At 44.5% G+C, this 17,606-nt stretch overlaps 1 protein-coding gene across 2 annotated transcripts in view; it reads left to right on the plus strand.

The window, feature by feature from the left end:
* The window catches only part of rab3gap1 (RAB3 GTPase activating protein subunit 1), a 32,375-nt gene extending 15,664 nt beyond the window's left edge, over positions 1–16,711 (plus strand). Inside the window, exons 16-25 of one of the 2 annotated variants that reach the window (XM_006801626.2) lie at positions 1,664–1,718; positions 2,033–2,368; positions 3,062–3,199; positions 4,451–4,678; positions 5,372–5,468; positions 7,973–8,076; positions 8,972–9,087; positions 9,358–9,460; positions 12,345–12,368; positions 15,464–16,711. In XM_006801626.2, the coding sequence (XP_006801689.1) occupies positions 1,664–1,718; positions 2,033–2,368; positions 3,062–3,199; positions 4,451–4,678; positions 5,372–5,468; positions 7,973–8,076; positions 8,972–9,087; positions 9,358–9,460; positions 12,345–12,368; positions 15,464–15,697 (1,435 nt within the window). In that variant the 3' untranslated portion in view covers positions 15,698–16,711. The remainder of the gene's footprint in view (positions 1–1,663; positions 1,719–2,032; positions 2,369–3,061; positions 3,200–4,450; positions 4,679–5,371; positions 5,469–7,972; positions 8,077–8,971; positions 9,088–9,357; positions 9,461–12,344; positions 12,369–15,463) is intronic. The other variant, XM_006801627.2, reaches the window with a different exon arrangement.
* The last annotated feature ends 895 nt before the right edge of the window (positions 16,712–17,606 follow it).

The following is a 17,606-nucleotide window of genomic DNA, read 5'->3' on the forward strand; positions in this document are numbered from 1 at the left end:
AGCTCTGTGAGTCCTCAGGAACAAGGACACTCGCTGAACACAGTCTGCTTGATGTGGAGAGGAACGTGTTTCCCTCTGCTGAGGTCACATCTACTTAGTTTTGATGGCGCTGAGCAGAAGGTTGTGTTCACTGCAGCAGCCTGTCAGGTTTTTAACCTCCTGCCTGTTCGCCGTCTTCTCCACTGATGATTGATGATTGTCGCATCATCAGCAAATGTAACGATGGTGTTAGAGGGGCAGGTAGGTGTGTATGCATGAGTGTACAGGAGAACTTTAAACACTTTACGCTTCTCTTTTTTTCTGTGGCTCTTGAGCACATATTGTTTTCTTTGAAACAGTCGTACCTGCTGATTCCAGGCCTTTCTGTGGCTCTTCATAACTGTGCCTCGACTCTTCTGATAATCCTTTTCACTGGTCTGTGTGAAATCTTGTGGGAAGCAGCTGGTCGTGACCCATTTATGGTGAAATAATATTCTTTCCACTTTACCAAAAGTGTGCTGGAGCCTTCAGTAGTTCCTCTGTGACCACTGCCACCAGCATGCTTTGCAAAAGTCTTGAGAGAGCTCGTTGATTTTACCCGTCATGAGACATTGTGTGAAACCTGAATAATGAGACCTTCAGTTGGGACTGAACCAGCTGATATTTGATTTAATATTAATTGGCGAGGTCTGTGACGTAGTTACTCTTTGGTGGCAGGACTCCTGGGCTGGAGGTCCCACTGAGTCTGTGGATGTTGTTGGACTGTCCTGGTTTCCCACCTCGGGATAAGCAGACTGCAGTAGCGGTTTCCTTTTCTAAGAGGTGGGACTAGGGGCTGTGCTTGAACTTGGGAATAATACTCCAAAGCCTGGAAGTCTGTGACTGGGTCAGTTCGTTCGTTGAACCTGAGGTTGAGGATATATTTTCAGCCCCTCTGCCTGCTGTCAGATGGTGACGGCATACAAAGTATCTGGTACCACTGTCCTCGTGTGCTGCTGTTGGTCCGTCAGCTGTGGAGAGAGTGAAGAACAAGTGACAATGAAAAGTTCTTGTTGTCGTTGAACTCTGTTATTGCTGCTGTATTCGAGGCCAACACTCAGCAGATTTCAGTCGGGATCTCAAAGGACTTCATGGAAGAGAAAAACCTATTTGCAGACATTTGTGGGACCTCGTTAGACTGTTGACTTGCACACAGACAGAAACACATTTTGAGACCAGAGGAGGTGGATCTGTCAGAGCGGGGCCCCCAGGCTGTGGAGTGCTTTGCCTCCATCATTATGTTGCCTTGATTGCATTTATTGTTATAAACAGCAGCTTGAGACTCATTTATTTAGCCTGGCTTTGAACTAGATTTGTGCTGTTTCATGTTAGTGTGAAGCACTCTGTGGCTCTTATCCTGGCCCATATAAACAAATGCTGGATGTCTGTACTTTGTCCAGCTGAGCCGACACTTTAGAATCGGGCTTTGGTGTTGTTGTCAGTCATGTTGGATCTCCGTCCGTCTCTAATAACAGACGAATGACCAAAATGTAAAAATCCAAGTACATAATACCAGGTACAGAAGCCCCTGCAGTGAAACTGTTTGTGCTCTAACTAAAACTTTGCTTGAAATGGTTTAAGCAGTATTTGTTTCTCTGTTAACTGCTGTTCACTCATATCCATCTCTGTGCTTCCTAATCTGCAGGCTGGCAGGTGGAGCTCCTGATCTTCGCTGTTGTCTTTTGCATCAGAAGTTCCAGGTAGACACACGGTGCACACGGTGCACACGGTGCACACGGTGCAAGGACTAATCGAACGATTTAAAAGAAAACAACATCCTGCACATTTGTAGACTTGCAACTTTAATCCCAGTGGTTTATCAAAAGTGTTGTTAGCTTTGATAATTGGAACGATGTTTAGGTGATAAATGAATTCTGAGAGCTGAAGCTCAGTGTGATACAGCATCTTCAAACTCCCAAACACCTGTTTATTAAAATAAATGTCGTGTTGTGTGTTGAACACAAGTAGCAGTTTTATGTTTCCATGTGTGAAAAGACTTGTTGTTCCTGGACAGATGCTGAATTGTTGCATCGAAAGGAAGAAGGCCAGAGATGAATCTCACAAAGTACCCGAGGGGAAAGAAAAGGAGCACAGGGTCTCAGGTGCCTGCCAGAAGAGCCGCCAAGGACCAGAGTGTGCAACCAGTGCTCCCAGTTCAACAAGAGAGATGTCTCAAGGAAAATCCTGGGACTCGTGGAGTGACAGCGAGGAGGAATTCTTCGAGTGCCTGAGTGACCAGGGCGAGACTGAGGCGACGCAGACTGAGGGCAGAGCTGAGGGCCGGCTGCACCCCTACAACAACATGACTCTGCTCAACTCTGCAGAGCTTCTCTATGTTCCCGTCACACAGGTCAGAGTCAAACACAGCAGATGCTGTTATTTATTCCAAATACAGCATGTTGAAAGTAATAGTCGGGTCACACGGGGTGGAGCCTATCCCATACCAGAGGGCGAGAGGCGGGGTTCACCCTGGACAAGTCGCCAGTCGCAGAACACAGAGAGACGGACATTTATCCCAGGGGTGGGCAACTCCAGGCCTCGAGGGCCAGCGTCCTGCAGATCTCACCTTGTGTCAACACACCTGAATCACACGATTAGTTCAGCCTCTGGAGAACTGCAAGGATAAGCTTTATTTGTCTGAGATGACCTAATCAACCATACACACAATGTACAAACTTAACATTGGGGATACAGGTCAGGCTAACGAGCAACAAAGGACAACCCAAGACATGTTGAGGTCATTTAGCCATTTAATCAGCTGTGTTGGATGAAGGACACGTCTCAAACCTGCAGGACACCGGCCCTCGAGGCCTGGAGTTGGACACCTCTGATTTATGCTCTCATTCACACCTGTGGGCAGTTTACAGTCAGTTAGCCCAACCCCACTCGCTCCATGTTCAAACACGTGCAGTTAATAATTAGAACTAAAAGGCTGTAACAGGACAGAGGCGACGTTTGTGACAAAACCATGAAAGCAGATCTGATGTAAGTGGTTCACAGCTGAAGCTGAGTTTAACATCAGCGCATCATGTTTCATTTTCAGGAACCTGCACCAATGACAGAGGACCTGTTAGCAGAGCAGTCAGAGGTGCTGACCAAACTGGGCACATCAGCTGAAGGTACCCACCTGCGTGCTCGGATGCAGAGTGCCTGTCTGCTGTCTGACATGGAGTCCTTCAAAGTGAGTCGGGCACACTCTGGGTCAGCTGTCTCCTTAGTGCTTCCTGTCTAATATCCACTCTTAGACACATCCACAGTGTGGACGAGCTCTTTATTCAGGCTGAACTGGTTTAATACTAAAATAAAATTGATTTGTTATTCATAGATTTTCAGATTTACTCTTCCACAAAAAAGTAAAACATTTGAACTAAGATGCCAGATCACACGTATTCACTTCGACTCCTGAACAGAAGGAAATCGTTTTGATGCCTAGATGACATTTTATGCTCAGTGACAGTCTGGTGTGCTTGGGTCCATGAATGCAGTGTTGTGTTTTTATGACAGGTGGTCTACATGCAAACCTGGATCCATCCACCTCACTGTAGAGGTCAAGGGTTAAAACTTCCTCCTTTCAAGTCTCCACCCATCTTTATGTAATCGGCATTAGACCATGATAACCCTGTCAGTGGGACCTGTTAGGCTACATTCACACTGCAGGCGAAAGCGCATCAAATCCGACTTCTTTGACCCTCTGCGACCATCTATCCGATCATGGTGTGACAGTGTGAACGGCACAAATCCGATATTTTCAAATCTGATCTGGGTCACTTTCGTATGTGGTGCTGAATCCGATACATATCTGATGTTTCAGAAAGCTGCTGTTTGATGGTCATGTCGCATTAAATCCGTCTTTTACGTCACCGACACAAGACAGACGCCGATTATCAGCGTCTGAGAAGACATCGCGAACGCTTCCTGACCATCCAGTGAAACTGTTGGGAAGACAACGTTGGAGAAACGTGAACATTTTATTTGTTCTGTATAATCTGCAGATTCTGACAGAAATCTGCAACTATCCTTTGAAGCAGCGCTCCTCTAAAACAGCAATAAGGATCATTATTAGGTTATTTACATTATTATGTAAATAAAATAACTTAAAGCAAAAATTGGGAAACGTAAAGTCCGAAGTCTTTATATTAAGGCCATCAGTCAAACAATACTGTTGGTCTGGGTCTAAACAGAGCGCGTTGTGTGTGACGTCTTCTTTTGCGCATGCGCCGCTTTGAGCGTTCACACTAGAGCGCGTTTGCTGTCGCATTTTATTTGTAGTGTGAACGAGCAGACAAAACAATCGGATTTGATCAAAAAATCTGAATTGAGCATCAAGACCTGCAGAGTGAACGTAGCCTTAGAGAGTCGTCAGTGCCAGTATGAGGTGTCGGTGAATATATTTACACATTACTTCATTTAAAGTACGGGTTTGTGTCCACAGGCAGCCAACCCCGGCTGTGTCCTGGAGGATTTTGTGCGCTGGTATTCACCTCGGGATTACGTGGAAGAGGAAGTGGTCGATGAGAAGGGCAACGCCATGGTGACGGGGACACTCAGTCCCAGGATGAAGATCCCAGGCAACATGTGGGTGGAGGCTTGGGAGACTGCCAGGGTCACACCTGCACGGCGCCAAAAAAGACTTTTTGATGACACCAAGGAGGCCGAGAAGGTCTGAAGCAGGTCGTTCGTTTTGCCACATGCGTGTTTTAAGCGTGTTCACGAAGTGGATCACGAAGTGTTTTCATGAGTGTTTCTGCTGGTTTTCAGGATCAGCTTGTGCCATGGGGCCGTTTGGGCTCATGTCTGTTGGAGAAGTCAGTTTAACATCTGTGCTCATGGACACGTTGAAGCATTTTCACATGTTGATGAAAAAGGATGTTTAACTGACACACAGCAGCTCTCTGTGGGGTGATGGTGTTAAATGAAGAACAACTTTAAACCAGCTTCCATTAATGATCCGGCTTTATGGGAAAGGGACAAACAGTAACTGGGCTTAGTTGTTTCCTCACCCAAAGAGGGTCCTGGATGTGGACCCGGGCAGGTCCCTGCATGTTCTTCCTGCACATATGAAAGCTCGGAGCTCCAGTTTGCACCATCTCTGAAAATGTTGCCTGTCTTTTAAAGACATTGTTTATCCAGAAAGAGAAAGTTAAAAATAATGTCACTGATAGTCTTATGACAGATTTAAAGATCTGGGTATGACTGGTGCCTCTGTGAATAACCATCATAGAGAAAGGTCACCGTTTATCTGGAGTCTTCTTCAGAGGCAGCCGGTTGGCTGTGCACAAATATCCTGTTGATCTGAAAGAGCAAAAGGAAAACAGGAGCCAGGCAAACTAAACTTTTGGAGGTTTGTCTTTAGGTTCTGCACTACATGGCGATGCAGAAACCTGCAGACCTGGCCCGGCATCTCCTGCCCTGTATCCTTCATGCAACTATCCTGAAGTTGAAGGAAGAAGGTAAGTCCTCAGCGTTTGGTTGAAAAACACGTTTATATGAAATAAAATCAGTGAAAATAACTCAGCAGGTAAACTACAGAACAGTCAGACCGAAATACAAAAAACTAAAGATATTAAAATAAGTAAAAGAATAAAATGCAACCCGAGATGTTAATGGAGAAAAACAAACAGAATAAAAAAGTAGAAGTCTTGGACGCTGCCAGCATAATGCACAGGCTTGTGACGGGGCTCAACACAAACACAAAGAAGATCAGATGAAGCACACCTGCACAGTGGTGGCTGATGAGCAGAGGCTGCAGCGTGTCCGTCTTAAAGTGCAAGTTTGTGACAGTTTGAAGCTTAACGAGCTAAGACGCCAAACATCCAGAGCACAAAGACAAGTCAGAGTGCTTTTTCAGACGCACACTTCTAAACGGTCGTGCTCAACTGCATCTGTGCTCTGCTCCTGTAAAGTTGCCTATCGAGTGCTTAATGATAAGGTGCATGGCAGCAGGTGGATGCAGCCACTGATAGTGACAAAGGAATGACTTCTCCTGGCAGAGCCACTGCAGAGGAACTCTTTACAATCACTGACTGAAACGTGAGGACCGTGTGGGCAGACGGGGGCGCGGCGGCTGGGAAGCGAGGAGGGCTGCACGTGCACGCAATGTATGATACACGCTGGCAGCTCAGTCCTGAGCTGAGTGATGTAATGACTGATTGCACTGACACCGTCATTACATCAAAACACGACCCTTTTTATTTCGGCACTGTGCAACAAAACAGGCTCCGCCCACACAGCCGCTCTGTATCACAGCTGTGATGCAAAGAGATTTGGGCACCACTGGTATAGAGTGACTGGAACCCAAACCTGGAAGTGTCCAGTGATGTGAGGGTAAAGACGTCTCACTGTGTACTTTGGTGCACAGATGAGTTTGTGGTTCAGTGAATGCAGCCATGAGCTGCAGAAAAAGCCCAAATCCTGAACCCCCCAAGATTTGGGCTCAAGATGTGTTCTGCAGGCCCTTGGACTCCATCAGGGCCAGTTTGAGCTCTTATAAGTATCAGAGATGGACACGTGATATTTTCAGGGCTGCGTAGGCCTGATGGGTAGAACATGACCCTGGTGTTCAAATGCAGGTAAATGTGATTCAGTTCGTTTACTCCAACTAGCTGCCCAACCCTCACTGTGAAAGGAGCCTGGAAAGTTTCCCCAACATGAATTTTCAGTCAAGTTTTCTCCAGTAAGGATCAGAAATCAGATAAAAGCCACTCTTTATTTTATTCTACACACAATAAATTGATCATTAGCAGGGCATAATTTGATCTGGTTTTTAGAAGAAGCTTTCAGTCATGTTGCTGTTGTTACCCTGACACCTGCAGTGCAGCCATTAATTTAGCTAATAAGAGCTAAGACCAGCTCTGAGTCTAGAGACAGCCAATGAGAGACACCAGTAAGGACATCACTGAGGAGTTTTCTAGTACTTTGGAGAAACCTCAATCAGCTGTGATACTCAGACCGTTTCTCTAATTAAACCAGAAAGCTAGTTTTCATTTATTCTGTAATATCCCAGAATGTTTCAGCAGGTCAAAAATGCTTTGGTGCATATCCAGGTGGTATGCAAATTAATTCTGATTAAGTCTGGACTACAAAATACAAAAAATAGCTTGGACACAACAATAATGTCCTCGTTTCACTTCTTAAATGTATTTTGATCTTATGACACTTACTAAAAGCTTCCAGAGGTTGACAGAGACGCCCCGTGCTGATAACATGTGAATGTATCATATCTATCTAATAGACTCCAGTTTGTGCATGTAAATGGAGAGTCCTCTTCACACACTGAGGTTAATTATGGAGTTAATTATGGAGTTAATTATGGAGTTCCACAGGGTTCAGTGCTAGGACCAATTCTGTTTACATTATACATGCTTCCCTTAGGCAGCATCATTAGAAGACATAGCATACATTTTCACTGCTATGCAGATGACACCCAGCTCTATCTGTCCATGAAGCCAGATAACACACACCAATTAGTTAAACTGCAGGAATGTCTTAAAGACATAAAGACCTGGATGGCCACTAACTTTCTGCTTCTTAATTCAGATCAAACTGAGCTTATTGTACTCGGTTATTGCAGATGGCCCCGCCCCTCCCTGAGCCTGGCTCTGCTGAAGGCTTCTTCCTGTTTAAAGGGAGTTTTTCCTTCCCACTGTTGCCAAAGCACATGTGGGTATATTCCTGGACAAAAGGCCTAATTTCTATTTGCAGATGTGTTCTGTGATCCTCTGAAATAGCTGGAATAATTAACTCCAATAATAATCCATCAAGACTTTGTGGATATGTTTTAATCTCTGTAAAGATTATTATAAATGTTTGTTTATTTCAAAAGGATCTGTATTAGTAAGATAATAGTTTGCAGGTTTACTAGATTTTAGGCTTTTTTCCTCATGCTAACAGTAACAGGTCTTTCCTTTAATTGCAGCTTCCTGTCACTCTGTCACTGTCATTTCTTCTCTTTCAGAGTCTGCTGAAGATATTCCATCAGTGCAAAAAACCCTTCAGCAAGCTACAGTTCAAGCGAGCAAGCTGCTGCAGTCCCCCAACCAGGACTACAAGAAGTTAGAGGTCAGTGAAAACTCGACCGGACACAAATAATTTAACAGAAAGTATCATTAGATTCACCCAAACAAGTTTTGTTTTTAAATAAATTATTGATTGTTAACTGTGTTTGTGTTGTAGTTGAGTATGTGCTGTACGTGAGGTGCTTGGACAGTGTGCACCATGGCTGAGAACTTGGCTGATAATTATTATGACCGTTGATGGTTGAACCATGAAAACAGGGGTGTGGTGGGATTGTAGTGGGAGCTGGAGTAACAAACTCCAGTGCCTCCTCAGTGATGGCTAACTTTTTAAGTAATTCCTTCGGCTGTTCCCACCTGGGCTCAAAGCTTTTACACTCTGCTGATATCAGATGTGTTTATCAGTGATCGAAAACAGAGACTGAGATTGTTATTATTGAGTTTGATCACACGTTAGCTGCATTAAACACCTGCTTTAATCCTGTCCTAAAGTCTGAGAGCAATCATCACTTCTTCACATATAAAATGTTCTTCTCACTAGCACTGAGTCTCCATATGGCCCCATTTCTCTGAATAACACTGCACAGCTGCACAGCTGCACAGCTGCACAGCTGCACAGCTGCACAGCTGCACAGCTGCACAGCTGCACAGCTGCACAGCTGCACAGCTGCACAGCTGCACAGCTGCACCCCACCATGTTAGTTCAGCTTGACTGGACAGAGTTTCAAAACATGTCTTGTTGTGTAAAAGTATTCTTGGCTTTCTCAAAGTACATTTAAGTATGCCATGTATCCACTGTGACCCCAAACACGCCTTTTACACCCCGAGACTCCGCCCATAACGTTCGACGCAGGAAAAACCACGTATGTGTATGAATGTGACCGTCTTGGGGTCTCGTGCTGTCAGGATTGAGCAGACAGTCGTTCTTGTCCTGTGTGCAGGATTTCATTAACCAGCTGCTGAGCATGGAGACGGTCATCACTCAAGCTCGCTCGCTCAAGGCCAAGTTCTCCATTCCTGAGGACGACAGCGGAGAGGCTGCTGATGAGCTGAAGAAGTGAGTTTGAGCTGCGCTCACTGACTTTGTTTGTGCTGTTGGTAACATGTAACCGTTGTCACCGTCACGATAGATAGTTTGTCGGTATCAGGTTGTCACGATGAATCTGTTAACGTTTCACAAAGACGGCGTCTGAAGGATTACAGTTTCTTTCTCGCTCATGTTGTTGGTCTTATTTATAGTTTTGGTGTCTTCAGGTTTTACATGTTTTTATTTAAATGTTTGTTTTGTGGGAATATTGTAACATTTTCCACATTGTGTTGTCTCCAGGTTTGTGAGCTCGCTGCTGGAGGAGCCAGAGGTGGTGGTGACAGGAGCAGGCCAGGGCCTGGCTGGCAGTATCATCCACAGACTCTTCATCAGTGCTCAGAGGGTAACTCCCACTCCGCCTCCGTGTCCTTCCCACGTCTTGCTGCCAGTTTCATGTATACAGTCATGTATTAGTCATCTATCGAGACATCTTTAGAGGTACACACACCAGTCAACCACTTATTCAATATCAGCATCAAGAATAGGTCGGTGTCCCGGTCCTAGAACAAGAAGTCAGCGCTGTTTTATTTCATCATGTAGATGAAACAGGAAGGAAGTGGTCAGCACTGATGTAAAGTCGCGGTGTTGTCTGTCAGTGTCAGGAGAGTCTGCTCTATTGTAACGTTGTTTCTTCCTGACACACAATTGCTGCTGTGAAGCTCGTTCAGAGCTATAAGAACCAGTCTGTCTAACTATCGATGAAAACTGAAGAATTATCAGTTTGACTGTGATACTTCTGCAGGAACAAAGCTGTGCAGCTCTCTCCACAGTGGAGCAGATCTCCTACAGTAACAACTATTAGTGTGCATTTGTATATGTTTACAGTGTTAGCAGAAACAAAGCTTTGGTGACTCCAGAGATGGAGCCGAGTATCTAATCGAATCATCGGTTTGTTCTTTAAGCCTTAAACGTGTCCATGTGCTCCACACTGGATCCCAGATTGACTCTGATGCATCGACTGGAACATGAATCCAAAATCCTCACATACAAGGTCTTAAATAATCAGGCCCCATCTTATCTTAATGACCTTGTAGTACCATATCACCCTATTAGAGCACTTCGCTCTCGCTCTGCAGGCCTACTTGTTGTTCCTAGAGTATTTAAAAGTAGAATGGGAGGCAGAGCCTTCAGTTTTCAGGCCCCTCTTCTGTGGAACCAGCTTCCAGTTTGGATTCAGGAGACAGACACTATCTCTACTTTTAAGATTAGGCTTCAAACTTTCCTTTTTGCTAAAGCATATAGTTAGGGCTGGACCAGGTGACCCTGATTAGTCTGCAATAGACCCTGTGCACGAGAAAATGCTAACTTCTGTTTTAAGATCGGATGCAGGGTTGTACATTTCCGGTAGCTTTACTTTGCGGTCAATCGCTGCTGCGAAGGTGGAATCCAAAGTCATGTCCAAAACACGAAAACAGAAAGATCACATTAAGTTACAAAGAGCAGAGGCGGGAACACTCGCCACTGCTGTGTCATAAAAAATCTAATGATCAGTTTTGACGTTCGACGCGTGCAGATCGATCAGTTGTTTACATCACTCAACACAAGCAGAACTGCTGTATAGTGACAGTTACTATGATTTAAACAGCATTCAAGCTACAGGTGAACAACAGTCAAAGGTTTCCCTGCTGGTCAAGTACACACCTACACAGCATGTCAACAAACCGTGGTAAGGGTCTCTATGCATGAGTATTTACGAAGGGTATGTTATGACGTACCTTACATTACAGCGGTCCCTCGCTATAATGCAGCTTTTTCGTGCAAGTTTGCATGCTTTTTTTTTTTTTTTTTTTTTTTTTTTGGTCTTTGTGTTCTGCGTCCTGATTGGCTGCAGACTATTGTTGATCTCCTCCGTGCCGTCTCTCCTGTACAGTACAGAATCGCTGATTCACTGATTCATTAATGATTCATTGATTCATTGATGTTGAATTATCTCTCAGCTGCTCTGTTCTCATGTGCTGGACCTGAAAACACGGTTTGATCTTTGGTGTCTGTAATACTGGACTCATTTGTCTACGAAGGTTTGGACTTTTAAACAAGAGAGAAACGTGTGAAAATGTTCATGTCTGAGTGTATAAAGTGTGTAGTGTTCGGTTTTACAGCCTTAAAACATCTAAAATAATTGTAAAAAATAAAGTTGGCTACTCCAGATTTCACCAATCGCAGGTTATTTTTAGAACGTAACTCCCGCGATAAACGAGGGAGCGCTGTTTACAGATACTGAGAAGTATAACATTTGAATCCTGTCTCTCTGTGAGGCGCGGGGGGAAAATATCAACAAGTCGATGAACATCCTCTACAGATACATTCGACATCTCGAGAAATGTAAATCGCTGCTTGATTCGTCCATTTGATTGAAAACCCGACCGTAAACAAGGAGCGAATATCACACTGGAAACTAAGCACTATACGCCGGAAGTAGCATATGCTGAGGCGCACAGGTCTAAGTTACAGGTCTAAGTTTCCCATGATGCACTGGGTGTTTCTTCTTCACTCAACATGTGTTAACAGACCTCTCTGCATTCAGCCCGTCTGCCCCTCATCGATGGATGTTTGTTAGAAGCTTTGGTTCCCGCTGTCGCTCACAGACGGTCACCTGATGTTTCCTGTGTTACTGCAGGGTCTTTGTCTTATAACACAGGAGCAGCTTGAGCTAACTGTTGTTGTGATGCTGTGTGTGTGTAATAAAGCTTCCTTACTGACAGTGGGTCACCACAGCTCCATGTATTTGATGTGGCACGTTTGCCCTCGCTGACACAACCCTAAAGGGGTTTGTGTGTATGAATAAAGTTTGTTGTTCATACAGTTCATTGCTGTATGTGTGTGAAAGGGTGCATGAGGGTTGTAGCTCCTTCAGCTGTGGAGCGATGACTCGTGGTCACCTGATTCAGCCCTGGAGATGTGGTTGGTTAGACGCTGCTTTAGTCTACACTACAAACCACACTCACCTGTTTACACACCTTGTTACACTCAAACACCAGGTGATGCATCTGAGCCAACTAAGGATTCACTGAGACTGAAGAAGCTCGAGATCATAAGAGTCTGAGGCTCAGCTGATACAGTATCATAGGCAGCACAAGCTCCATCTGGAGGAGAACGACGTGGTTCAGAGCGTTGCCTCCTGCAGCTGGTGACATGTTCAGATCTCAGCTCTGTTATAACGTCTGTTTTTGTTTTTCATCTGTGTGTTGCTCTTTCATCCTTTTGTTCTTCCTGTTTCTTGCATCAAGCTGGCTGACTTCACCACTGACGAGGTAACCATGAGCCTCGTGTCGCTCACAGTTACATTTAACACACTCAGTCATTATAAGGTACATCCTGTCTAAAGGTTCACAGACAAACAGGATAATAAAAACAATCTGGTTCTTTGCAGCGTCCTCAGATGAACAACACACGACATTATTACACGTCTCAGTATTTGTTACACTGAACACAAATATAAACACAACACTTTTGTTTCCATGAGCTGAACCAGATCACGACTGGTTTTGCGACCTGTGTGTCATTGTGCTACACATGTACGGCATCACAGTGGCCTTTTACTGTGGGCAGTCTCAGACACACCTGTGCAGTATTGTCTAATCAGCACCTGTGAGGTGGGATGGATGATCTCAGCTAACGAGAAGTTCTCACGAACACACATTTAGACAGATTTGTGACCAGTGTTTGTGACCAATGTTCCCTCTAATGTTTCATGTGTCTGAACACACAAACTCCCTGAGTGGACACTTGGACCACTGTGAGCGACAGCAGACGTGTGCACTGTGGTCACGCCAGCATCGAATCCAAGTTACATGTTTATTAAAGTAATCAAATTACAGCATTTATGTTAGACTACTTTTAATTAACTGCTTTAGCCCACTTACAATGAAAATGAAAAAAATCTTGTTCATGACCTGTAGCATGTTAACACTATTGGAAGTAAAAATAACTTTAACTCCAATTTTGAAAACACAACTTTCTTTAATAAAGCTCTGACTGTATTATGAGTCTGTGGTCTGGGAGAGAGTCTGTAACTCTGTCTGCAAATACAGTAAATAATGACCAATGTTGGGCAATTAATTATAAAGTTACTTCTTCAAAAAAGTAACTGAGTTATGCAAACAACAAAGTGTTTTGCAGCTGTTTACCTAAAAATGCAGTCAAGGCGTTTTTAAACAAACATTTCAAACTATTTACAGAACAATCAGCTGTTCTGCATCAAATCTGATGCCACACAAATTATTTGTGTCACTCCAAAAAATAATTTCTGTCCACTATGAGATGAAGGAGAACAACAGCCTGATACCTGCAGGCCTGACAGCAGCAGATGTGTCACTGCTGTAACACCTGTAACACTCAGCAGTCGCCTCATTGTTCTGACACACAACAACAAAACTACACTACACACTAACTACACACTGACTACAGACTAACTACACACTGACTACAGACTAACTACACACTAACTACACACTAACTACACAAGATTTGCGCTAAACTTCGCAAATCTCTCACATCTCAAACACGCCGTCACTCCTAAAACTTCCCCCTTCCTAAACAACTAAATGCCATGTTTTGATTGGTCGACATGGTGCATTTTTCCACCAATAGGAAAGGCTGGGGGAGGGAGGCTGTCTTTGCTCTCAGGCTTTCGAGCGTTTTCCTTATAAAACGCTGTTTTTACAGTTTCTTCCTGCAGTAAATATAAACAACGACAGCATTCAGGAAGAAAAACAAACATTGCAGATATTTTATCATAACTCTGGTTTTACGTGTCCGATCAACACAATTTAAAAACTGGTATAAAGTCCACACTTTGTCCGTCAGAGACGTCTTTGTTCGTCTGTCCTGCTCACATCTCCAATGGTTGGACACGTTGTCATTAACTTCACTCCACATCAGCCGCTTTGCTAAAACACTGGTGTCGCACATAAGGACGCTGTCAGTCAACCACGTTGATTAGCTGCGTATATACGAATGTGAATCGCATCATTGGCTGGACTTTGGGATAACGCGGCATCGTTCTGATCTCATACAGGAGCAGCCAGTCACTGACTAACACTGCAGAACAGAATTGTTAAAGTTTTCATTTTAATTTCAATTCAGGTTAGATTTTTTTTTTTGTGCGCAGAGACCGTGCCAACAGCGCAATTGTGCACGCGCGCAGCTTAGAGGGAACATTGGTTGCGAGTTTCGGGTCTTTTGTGTTTGTAGAAAATGTTTCATATCTTTGAGTTCAGCTCATGGAAACAGGAGCAAAAACAAAAGTGTTGCGTTTATATTTTTGTTCAGTGTAAATGATAAAACATCAGGTTTGACCCAGAATACAGTTTGATCCACATGGTGGCGCTGTACTGGTGTCACCAGTGTCCCCAGCCCACAGACCAGTGCTGCCACTAATCGAGTTTCATTAGCATCTAAATGCTGTTTAAAGGTGGACTTCACTGTCACACAGGAGCAGTTTGGCTTCGCTTTGCTTAAATAATGACCTGGTGTGTTTCTGTGCACACACCTCAGGATCAGGTGACTCTTTATTGTGTGCTAATATATAAAACCTTAAAAATAAAAAGGGCTTTATCAGTATTTAGGCTGCAGTCTGTGTATTATGTCCGTGATATTCTACATTACAGTAAAAACAGTAATTATATAAAGAACAGATGGATCCTGTCTGTGTCTTTACTATGATCTCAGCTGATAATGAGGCTTAAAAGAGACGTGTTTGAACTTGTGCACTGATCAGACAAACAAGCCTGCATGTTTGCATGAGCTTTACCTTTACCTGTAAAACACGGAGCCTTTATTAAAAACAAACCCTTCTGGTGTCAGACGAGTAAGAAAGCAGCGAAGCGTTTTTCTCTCTAACATCTGTTCATCTGTTTCCTCTGCTCTGTTCTGATGGGACCTGCAGGGTGTTTTTGGTGACGTGGAGGTTTGCACATGTTTCACTTGCTGCCTGTGCTGTGTAGAAATGTTCATGTTCTAGTCCCACATAGACGTGTCCTGACTTCCTGTCTGTCCCACACTCTCTGTTTGTTGCTGCCAACAGTCCAAATCAGCAGGTTTTACTGGATTAACAAAAACATGTTTACTGAAAGACAGTAACCATGTTTGTTACACTGAGGCTGAAAAAGAGATCTCTGTTTCCGCTCATAGAAAACGAGCCTCTGTTTTACTTTCTGATCACAGCATCAGCAGCGTGCAGCTGCAGTGAGGTGTGAGTAGAGGAGTGTTTGTGAGCTGTAGTCTGGATCAGGTCTCTGTGGCAGACTCGGTTTCAGTACTTCTGAATATCCACGTGTCGACCTCACACAGCACATTTCTTCAGAATCGGTTGCTGTTTGCTAACATTTGACCTTTGCCCTTTTAGGCTGCCCTCCTGGCGCCCGTCGACGAGGACTTGGGATCTGACAGGAAGCAAACTGGGGGCAGCAGCAGAGTGCCAGACTTCCCTCCTCCAGCAGGTCGGGAGATCTTGTTGCGCACCTGCGTGCCGCGACCAGCAGCGTACTCCAAGGCGCTGCCTCAGCGGCTCTTCTGTGTCCTGATGAGGGAGGAGTTTAGGTTGGCCGGCGCCTTTTCCACAGACACGTCCTTCTTTTAAGTCCTGTGAACAATTCACACCTGGATAAAGAGACAGGACACGGGACAGAGACTTTCACATGTATGAACGTGGCCGTGGAGTAAGATCACAGAAACACATTTGTTTGCTTTATTTGTAAGAACGGTGCAAGATTTCAGCATCTACGGCTCGCCCAAGCTTAAAAGCAGGAAGCAGTATATTACTGGCACTGATTAAGAAGTATTTATGGATTTGTCTGGAAATATGTGAAACCAAATCCTTCTGTGTATTCATGAAGCTGCAGCTTCCCACGGTGCGGAGATAAGTTTCACACTAAAACCTTCATTTTACCTTGGAAGCTTCTCTTGATGCCTTTTGAAGGAAATGAAATTTGTGGTTAGGATGGAGTTCCCCATCCTGCACTCACCACACGCTACACAACACTATACTACACGCTTTAGTCGATTATATTTCAGTTGCAGGGATTGGTCCTGATGGTAAACATCAGAGTCTGTGAGGACTTCACGGGTCGTTTCAGCTGAGCTCCATCCTCCAGCATGTCCTGCTGCTGCATTAACACACAGCTGTTTGCATCAACCAGACGTGCAGTTCTTATTCCTGTTATAACCTGACTGTTCAGACATGAAGCTCTTTGACGTTGTATAATACTGAAACGACACTTTACAGCTGATTGTGATGTTTTAGATCGAGCTGCTTCCTCGAGGCCGACAGCGTGAGGGGAAAATTTGTTCTGTGATATTTTCTTTGTTTTGTTAAGAGTGTATCCATCCCATAATACAGACACTTTTAACGACAGTGTTCATTTGATTTGTTACTCGAGCAGCAGTCAGTGCTTTACAGTTCGTTCACTGTCCTGTTTCCTCCCTCGTCCCGCTGACCACCCCACACGCCTCCTCCTGTTGAAGGCTAACGTGAGTCCTTCCACCCACAGCTGCAGCGCACGCAGGATTTTTGATTTGGGGGATGTTCTCTGTAATATTGTAGAGCTGATGGCGACTGTAAAACAATAAAGCTGACTTGCACTAAAGTGAATAATTTGAAAATGACTTTGATTTTATCAGCGACACGTTACCGCAGCCTTTTAAGATCTGTTGACGGGACAAAGAGTCAGTTCATGTTTGACACCTTTGTTGATTAAAACTTCTACGATCCAGGCTGAATAAAACAGCATCAGTGTGTGATTTCACACCTGCGTGCTCCAATCAGACACCAGAGGAACAGCTGATGAATGTGATGGGGGAGCATACGCAGGTGTGACACATACAGAGCCGTGGGAACTACACGACATTATTACTGTTGATATATTCTCAGCGATCAGCTGTTAGAGCATGAAAACCTTACTGCACGTCGGTCCGCTCAGCTTAGCTCGCTGGCGAATTTACTCGTCAGCTTGAAAACATTTAACTTTAACAAAATGTACCAACACAGGGGTCAGTGCAGGTCACTGAGTCATCCTGCACACTAGCCCCGCCCACCTGTGTTTATACACCTCTGCAGCCCCTCCTCCTCCAGACATTTGTTCTAAATCCTTTAAAGGAGCCTTCACTCACAAACTCGTGGTGGAATAAACTCGGCTTTCTAACGTGCAGCTACAGTTCAGTCTGCATGCTCGACCCACATACTCCTGGCGAAGTGAAATGCTGCTGTGCGTGAGGGTCGGGCGGGTGACCACGTCACCTGGTCATGGGGTAAAGGCTGCGGCCGGGTTCAACTCTGACCTGAGGCCCTTTATTTCTCCCTCCCTGCTTTGCTGTCTGGTCTTCATTGTGCTATTAAAAAAGTTTGCTGTTGTTCTTCCATCACCACCTTTGTTGCATGTAGAAAAGTGTCATATAGAACCAGTCCAGTTACTTTAATGGTCTGAACTAAACGGTCGGGTGGCGCCACGTCAACAGCGACTAAGAATTTTCTGGGCCAACAGGATTTGTGT

The sequence above is a fragment of the Neolamprologus brichardi genome, unplaced genomic scaffold, assembly GCF_056152115.1.
Source record: "Neolamprologus brichardi isolate AB-2024 unplaced genomic scaffold, ASM5615211v1 NODE_ptg000038l+_length_1369362_cov_1, whole genome shotgun sequence".
In the NCBI taxonomy this organism is placed as follows: Eukaryota; Metazoa; Chordata; class Actinopteri; order Cichliformes; family Cichlidae; genus Neolamprologus; species Neolamprologus brichardi.